The sequence below is a fragment of the Eimeria tenella genome, genomic scaffold (genome assembly GCF_000499545.2).
Source record: "Eimeria tenella Houghton genomic scaffold, Eth_scaff175, whole genome shotgun sequence".
Lineage (NCBI taxonomy): Eukaryota > Apicomplexa > Conoidasida > Eucoccidiorida > Eimeriidae > Eimeria > Eimeria tenella.
Window position 1 is genome coordinate 14,542 of NW_013541578.1, and position 8,135 is coordinate 22,676.

Sequence of the window (8,135 nt, forward strand, 5' to 3'; positions counted from 1 at the left end):
AGCCCCAAACCCCAAACCCTAAACCCTAAACCCCAGCGCGAAATGTCGCTGCTGGCGCTGACGGACGCGGCGGCGTTCGGGGCCGCGCAGGCGGCGGCGTGCGCGGAACTCGAGGGTTTAGGGTTTAGGGTTTGGGGCTCCGAGGGTTTGGAGTCCCAAACCCTCGTTGAAAAGTACTCCACTTTCCTGCTGGACATCGACGGGGTTTTGCTGTGGGGCGGCGCGCCGCTGGCGGGAGCTGTACATACACTGCAGCGTCTCCGCCGCAAAAACAAAAAAGTTTTCTTTTTGACAAACACTGCAGCAAAGAGCCGCAGCAGCTGCGCGCGCCAGCTGCAGCAGGCGGGCTTCGAGGCCTACCCCCACGAGGTTTGCTGCTGCTGCTGCTGCTGCTGCTGCTGCTGCTGCTGCTGAGGGCGGCGCTGAGGGGCGCGCTGCTGCTGCTGGGGCTGCTGCTGGGGCTGCTGGCTGCGCAGCTGCTGCTGGGTGCAGCGGCAGCAGCAAAAGAGCGTCACTTTGGACTGCGCGGTGCACTTTGCTGCTGCTGCTGCTGCTGCTGCTGCTGCTGCAGGTGATAACGATGGCCTACGCCGCTGCGGTGTACATACGCCTCAACTACCCCACAGTCAAAGTCGCCTTTGGGATCGGAGAGGAGGCAATGAGGGAAGAGTTTGCTGCTCAAGGCATTGAGCTGCTGTTTGCTTCGGACCACGAGCAGCAGCAGCAGCAGCAGCAGCAGCAGCGAGAGCAGCAGCAGCAGGTGGGGGGCGGGGAGGCGGGCGTTGGAGGAGCCAGCCAGCTGAACGGCCAGCAGCAGCAGCAGCAGCAGCCGCAGACACAGCAGCAGCAGGAGCAGCAGCTGCTGCAGCAAATGATAGCAGCAACTGGCGTTCCTGCGTGGGATCGACTCGATCCCCGCGTGGGAGTCGTAGTTGTGGGGTGGGATCGAAACTTCAACTACCAGAAAATGGCCCTGGCTTGCCTCTACCTGCAGCAAAAGAGGCCGCGGCAGCAGCAGCAGCAGCAGCAAGAGCAGCAGCAGCAGCAGCAAGAGCAGCAGCAGCAGCAGCAAGAGCAGCAGCAGCAGCAGCAGCAAGAGCAGCAGCAGCAGCAGCCCCCGCAGCAGCCGCACCCCCCGCAGCAGCCGCAGCCGCAGCAGCAGCAGCAGCAGCAGCAGCAGCAGCAGCAGGAAGACGAGGAGCTGATGCCGTTCATTGCAACAAACCGGGACAGCTTCAACTTCGTGGGGGGTTTGCGGCTGCCAGCAAATGGGGCGCAGCTAGCTGCTGTGGAAGCAGTTGTGGGGCGAGCAGCAGCAAGTGTGGGGAAAGAAGCTAGCTGGCTAGCTAGCTGGCTAGCTAGCCAGCTAGCTGTGGACTGCAGCAGCACCTTGATGGTGGGCGACCGCCTCGAGACCGACGTCGCCTTTGCTGCTAGCTGCTGCTGCCACTCCCTGCTGCTGCTCTCCGGCTGCTGCAGCAGCAAAACCCTCAAAACCCTAAACCCTAGGGCCCCCGGGGCCCCCACTTACGTGCTGCCGCACTTCGGGCTCATTGGCCTCCAGCTAGACGCAGCAGAGCGCGAGCAGCAGCGAGCTAGCTAGCTAGCTAGCTGGCTAGCTAGCTGGCTGGCTAGCTGGCTAGCTAGCTGGCTGGCTAGCTGGCTAGCTAGCTGGCTAGCTGGGGAGCCAGCTGGGTAGCTAGAGAGGCAGCTGGCCAGCTGCACAGCTAGCTAGCTACACAGCTAGCTAGCTAGCCGTTCAACAGGGAGCGAGCTAGCCAGCTGGCTAGCTAGGCCAGCTAGCTAGCTGTTGATACGTGTGGCTAGCTAGCTGGCTGTTTAGCTAGCTAGCTAGCTAGCTACGCAGCTAGCTAGCTGTGGCCCCCCGGGCCGTGTGCTGCTCCGCCTAGGCCAGATAGGCCGCAGCCCCATGCAGCGGACAAGCAGCAGCTAGCTGAATGGCTAGCTAGCTGGCTAGCTGGCTAGCTAGCTAGCTGGCTAGCTGGCTAGCTAGCTAGCTGGCTAGCTAGCTGGCCGGCTAGCTAGCTAGACCGGACCCGTTTCTTTTTATTTTGTCGATCTGAGGACTCTACCGTTCCACTCGGACCCTCTGGCCCGCGCCTAGCTAGCTAGCTAGCTAGCTAGCCAGTTGGTAGCTATCTGGCTAGCTAGCTAATTGGATGGCTAGCTAGCTAGCCAGCAAGCTACGGGTCTCACACTGGCCATGTACTTCCGCTTTCAGCTAACTAGAAGTAGACAGCTAGCTGCAACTGGCTGGCCAGCTAGCTGCAGCTAGCCAGGGCCGCACAGCCAGCTGCAGCTAGCTAGCTAGGTAGCTCTAGCTGGGGCTAGATAGCTAGCTGCAGCTAGCTAGATAAAGCTAGCTAGCTAGCTGCAGCTAGCTAGATAGAGCTAGCTAGCTAGCTGCAGCTAGCTAGCTAGCTGCAGCTAGCTAACTAGCTGTTTGTGCATAGTGGCAGGCGACGTGAAGGTAAAGGACAGCAGAGGGAGGTTAGGCTCATTTGAAACAGCGCGTTTGCTGCTGCTGTTGCTGCTGCTGCTGCTGCTGCTGCTGCTACACAGTCATGCCCAGTTTCTTCAAAATGGCGGCAGGCGGAAGCGCAGCGCAGCTTTTGCTTTTTTGCTGCTGCTGTTGCCGGTGCTGCCGCTGCTGCTGTCGCTGCTGCTGCTGCTCCTGCTGCTGTCTACGCGATGCTTTGAGGGCTGCAATAGACTGCAGCAGCAGCGACGCTGAAGTGCTGCGGTGGTCTTCTTCCTGCTGCTGCTGCCGCTGCTTTTGCTGCTGCTCTCTCTGTTGCTGCCGTTTCTGCAGCTGCTTTTGTTTCTGCTGCTGCTGACTCGATGAGCTGCCGCTGCTATTGAAGCTGCTGCTGCTGCTGCTGCCACCTAAACTCTCCTCGCTGCTGCTACTGGCGACACTGCTGATGCTGCTGATGCTGCTGCTGCTGTTGCTGCTTTTGCTGCTGCTGCTGCTCTGCTGCAGTCGGTCGGCTGCAGCACGGACGTTAGGGGCTACCGTGGCCTTCTCGCTGCTGCCCCTTGCTGCTGCTGTTGCTGCTGCTGCTGCTGGCTTATCATACGCGTCTGCGCGCTGCGCTTTTCGCACTGCTGCTGCTGCTGCTGCTTCTTTGCTTGGCCTGAACTTGGGGACAGACCTCAGACGCCAGGCTTCTGCGTCCCTGCTGCTGCTGATCTGCTGCAGCCGCTGCTGCAGCTGCTGCTCCTCCTGCATCAAACTCCTCTCTAAGGATTCTTTTCTTGCAGCTTGCTGCAGCAGCTCCAGTTCGACTCTCTCCGCCTCGACTCGCAGCTAAACACGAATCAAACACAGCAAGATTTGCCTCAGCAGCAGCAGCAGCTGCTGCTGCTGCTGCTGCTGCTGCAGCAGGTGCAGCAGCAGCTGTCAGAGCAGCGAAAGGAGCACCAACAGCAACCGCATGGACGGCAACAGCAGCATAATCAGCAGCAACTGCAACAGCAGCAGCACGAACAGCAGCAGCAGCAGCAGCACCGCAGCACCCAGTAGCAGCGGCAGCAGCATGTCCAGCAGCGACAGCAAGAGCAGCACGAAATCCAGCAGCAGCAACAGCAGCACGACCGGTAGCAGCAGGCCCACCAGAGGCAGCAGCACGACAACCAGCAGCAGCAACAGCACGACACTCAGCAGCAGCAGCAGCAACAGCAGGAGCGCAACATCCAGAACCAGCAGCGAGAAATCCGCAAGCAGCAGCAATACGACCAGCAGCAGTAGCCAGCAGCAGCAGCAGCGCGACCAGCAGCAACAGTAGCACGGCCATCAGCAGCAGAACCACCACCAGCAACAGCAGCACCCCCAAGAGCAGCAGCAGCAGCAGCACGACCAAGAGCAGCAGCAGCAGCAGCAGCAGCAGCAGCAAATTACCCTTTCTTCTACAGCGTTTTGCGTGCGTCTGGATCCTTTTTTGATTTTAATTTTTTCAGCTTTTAATTCTGCTGCTTCTTCTTCTGCCGCTGCTGCTGCTGCTAAAGAAAGCTGCGGCGGCTCCAGCAGGTTAAGAGAGCCAAAGCGCAGGCCATTGGGGGCTATGCATTCTGAAGGCAGCAGCAAATGGTTGAATTAAAAAAGCAAATTAATTAATTAAATATAATTAAATTTATTTATTTCAATTATTTATCATTATTTGCCATTTATTTGACACTTTGCGGCCATTTATCCGCGCAGATCCCGCTGCTGCTGCTGCTGCTGCTGCTGCTGCTGTTGCTGCTGTTGCTGCTGCTGCTCCTGTTGCTGCTGCTGCTGCAGCTGCTGCTGTTGCTGCTGCTACTGCTGCACGAGCTGTCTGTACACCTCACCGCTGGCCGTCAGGCCCACGCCCAGCAGAGAATCCCGCAGAAGCATTTCGGCGACACTTTGGCCAAAAGGAGGGTCTTTTTCCCTAAACGCAAACCCTAAACCCTAAACTCTAAACCCTAAACCCTGAACCCTAAACCCCAAACCCTAAACCCTAAACCCTAAACCCTCGGCCTGCGCCATAGGCGCGCAGGCCGCAGTTGTGAAAATGCGCCGCAGGCAGAAACCTTCAAACAGGAAACCAAGCCTACGCAACAAACCCTAAACCCTAAACCCTAAACCCTAATCCCTAAACCCTAAACCCCAGCTCACGCAAAGATCTCGACAGAGTTGGTCTGCCCCTGTGGCCATTCTGCAGGGTTTGAGTCGCCTAAGAATTTGGCGAAGACTGTAGCGAAGGTCTCGAATCTGCAGCCACCAAACCCTAAACCCTAAACCCTAAACCCTAAACCCTAGACCCTAAGCGCCATCTGTTGGTTGCTGCCGCGCGCGTCGGCTGCGGGATCTGCGGCTCTCCAGCCCAGGACTTCGCGTGTGCTCCCTAGAGCCCAAGAGCTGGGCTAGGGTTTAGGGTTTAGGGTTTAGGGTTTAGGGTTTAGGGTTTGTACGTGATCTTGAGATCGTCCACAGCCCGCTCGTTGCTTATCAGCTGCGACTCCGCCAGCCGCACAGCATTTAAAAGGGCCCTCATTTTGGGCTCGCTTTCGGGGGCCTGCGTCGCAAGGGTTTAGGGTTTAGGGTTTAGGGTTTAGGGTTTAGGGTTTGGGGTTTAGGGTTTCGGGGGAGGGGTTTGGGGGGAGGGGAGCGGCAGCGAAGGGATCGGCAGGAGCTCAGGCATGGGGCGCAAGGGTTTAGGGTTTAGGGTTTAGGGTTTGGGCGCAGGCGACAAAAAGGCGAGAAACGAAAGCGGCAAAAAGGTTCAACAAAAACGAAATAACAAAACAGACAAAACAAATAGAATAAATAAAATAAATAAAATAACAAAATAATAAAACAAATTAAAATAAATTAAAATAAATTAAAAATAAAAAACAAAAACAAACAGCAAAAAGTGTTTTTGCTCACAAGCTGCAAAGGCTCGTCTCTGTTTCTGAAGAGCGCGCGAAGCCAGTTGGTGGCTGCTGCTGCAGCCCCCCGCTGCTGCTGCTGCTGCTGCTGCTGCTGTTTGTTTTTAATTCCAAAAATTAATTGAATTCTTTTATCTCTTTGAAGACTCCAAACAAAATCTGCTGTTCGCAGCCAGCCTGAGGTGTCTCGACAGCTGCGGCTGAAGGCTTCCCACAGCAGCGCGAGCTGCTGCGCCTCTTGTGGGGTTTTGAAGCCCCTTCTGCTGCTTGCTGCTGCTGCTGCTGCTGCGCTGCTGCTGCTGCTGCTGCCCGCCCGCAGCTCCAGCTGCCGCGTCCGCGCGTTCAGCACCAGCGTCGCCGTCAGCGCGGGGGGCCTTGCTGCTGCTGCTGTTGCTGCTGCTGCTGCTGCTGCTGCTTCCGCCTCGGCCTCCGCCTGCTGCTGCTGCTGCAGCCGCTGCTGCTGCTGCTGCTGCTGCTGCTGCTGCTGCTTCGGGCTGCGCCGGGCGTTTGCGGGCCGCACGGGCTCCACAGCTTGCTGCTGTAGATACAGCCCAATTCGAGCTGCTTCTTTATCTGCTTCCGAAATTTCCAAAAAGGGTTGCTGCTGCTTCTGTCTCAACTGCAGCAGCAGCTGCTGCCGCTGCTGCTGTTGCTGCTGCTGCTCCTGCTGCTGCTCGCTGCAGCGGTCGGAGACAGAGCCCCACAGGCTCTCTTCGCTGCTGTGCAGCGAGGGGCGCGGGCGGCCCCACAGGGACCTGCTGCTGCTGTTGCTGCTGCTGCTGCTGCCGCTGCTGCTGTCGCAGGGGGCCCCCAGGGGGCCCCCCAGGGGCCCCCCAAGCCCACTTAAAGGGGGGCCCCCCTGGTACTGCCAGCTGCTGCTGGGGCCCCCTCCAAAGTGGTCAGCAAAAGGGTCTGGGAGGCCCTTGAGGGTTTGCGCGGTGTATATACACCCGGGGGTTAGGCCGGGGGGTATGGAGGGCGCGGCGGCCATCGCCGCTTGGCAAACCCTAATTTAGGGTTTAGGGTTTAGGGTTTAGGGCTTAGCGGTTGCGCACGGAACGCCGGCACGCGCCGCGGAAGCAGCCGCGCAGACACCCGACCAATGGCCTGAGGCCCGCGCAGCTCGAAACTCTAAGGTTTGGGTTTAGGGTTTAGGGTTTAGGGTTTAGGGTTTGGGATTTGAACAAGGCTTCTTTGTAAAAAAGCAAATAACTAATTTGCTTTCAAATTGTAGATTTAAAGCTTCATCGGGTGTGTAGAGGGTTTAGGGTTTAGGGTTTAGGGTTTGGGACGCGGCGGGCGGCAGCGGTCTGGCTGGGCCCCCTCGGTAGAGGCCCAGGGTGTAGGGTTTAGGGTTTAGGGTTTAGGGTTTGAGGCATCTGCCTTATTCAATTTTAATCTGAAAATATAAATTTATTTTAATTTTGTTTCTTCTTTGGCTAGAGAAGGTTCGGCTGGTGTTTGCTGCGAGACAGAAGACCGTGTCCTGCTGCTTCTGCTGCTGCTGCTTCTGCTGCTGCTGCTGCTCTGCTGCTGCTGCTGCTGCTGCTTCTGCTGCTCCCAGATAAACACTAAATAAATGAATAAATTAATTATTTTAAAATAAATATTGCAGCTAGGATTGAGCGGAGGTTCTCTGTTGCTGCCTGGGCTGCCGAGTGTTCCCGCGGGAGTTTCGTGATGGCTCAATGCGCTATCTTGGTGTAAAAAGGTCTTCTTTTTCTTCTTTTTGGCAATTAAAATGAATCTAATTAATTTAATTGATTTTTTTTATTATTCATGTTCAATTTTAAACTCAAAAACGCCCAAATATCGGCTCTTTAAGCTTCATTTCAGACTCTGGCTGAGTTCGCGGCGCTGGAGTGTATGTACACACGAAATCAAACCCTTCATTATCTTTATTTTATTTTATTTTATTTATTTTATTTTATTTTATTAATTTTATTTTATTCTATTTTATTTTAGCTTCCGATTAGTCTTGTTACTTTAAAGGCTTTATTATGATTATAAAATTAATTGCCTTTATTCCTCTTTTACAATTATAATTATCTTTGTATTATTATTTTCATTTTTAGAATTATCATTATCTTTTTTTATTATTATTTTTTAATTAGTTTTATTAAAATCTTTATTACTTTGATTATCATTTCCTTTTTTCAACTGTTTTATATTTATGAAATTACTTTCATCTTTTATTAATTACTATTTCCTTTTTATTTATTAGTTTTATTACGCTCTTATTTCTTTTATTAATCCACTTTTTTCTTTTTAAATCTTTTTCATCATTTTAATTCTTTTTAATTTCTTTTTATTTTTATACTATTTTTTATCTTTCTCCCATGTTTAACTTTTTTGCATTTTTATTTTTTAATTTAGTTTTATTTCTCTTTAATTGTCTTTCTATTTTTTATTCAACTGAGACATTTTTAGTTTAATTATATTTTCCATTTTTCCACTTTAAATTAAATTCAATTTTTACCTTTTTACACTTTATTATCTTTTTAAATTAATTAATTCTGCCCTAGATTTAATTATTATCATTTCTTTAAATTTAATTATTAATCTTTTAAATTTAAGTATTATCTTTTTTAATTTAATTATTTTTCAATTAAAAAGGATAATAATTAAATCTGATAATATAATAATAATTAAATTAAAAAAGATAATACTTAAATTTAAAAGATTAATAATTAAAATAAAATAGTAGTGATTAAATC

The 8,135-nt window shown here is 52.5% G+C and overlaps 2 protein-coding genes across 2 annotated transcripts; one reads left to right on the top strand and one right to left on the bottom strand.

The window, feature by feature from the left end:
• Nucleotides 1-42: 42 nt before the first annotated feature.
• ETH_00029870 (4-nitrophenylphosphatase, putative) lies at nt 43-1,954 on the top strand (the record flags this gene model as incomplete). The annotated part of the gene is made up of 3 exons (XM_013373797.1): nt 43-369; nt 572-1,319; nt 1,911-1,954. 3 exons carry the CDS (start codon nt 43-45, stop codon nt 1,952-1,954), a joined length of 1,119 nt encoding a protein of 372 aa, XP_013229251.1.
• Nucleotides 1,955-2,575: 621 nt separating this feature from the next.
• ETH_00029875 (uncharacterized protein) lies at nt 2,576-6,409 on the bottom strand (the record flags this gene model as incomplete). Its single annotated transcript, XM_013373798.1, has 6 exons — nt 2,576-3,331; nt 3,923-4,092; nt 4,354-4,436; nt 4,664-4,759; nt 4,960-5,063; nt 5,417-6,409. 6 exons carry the CDS (start codon nt 6,407-6,409, stop codon nt 2,576-2,578), a joined length of 2,202 nt encoding a protein of 733 aa, XP_013229252.1.
• Between the last annotated feature and the right edge of the window lie 1,726 nt (nt 6,410-8,135).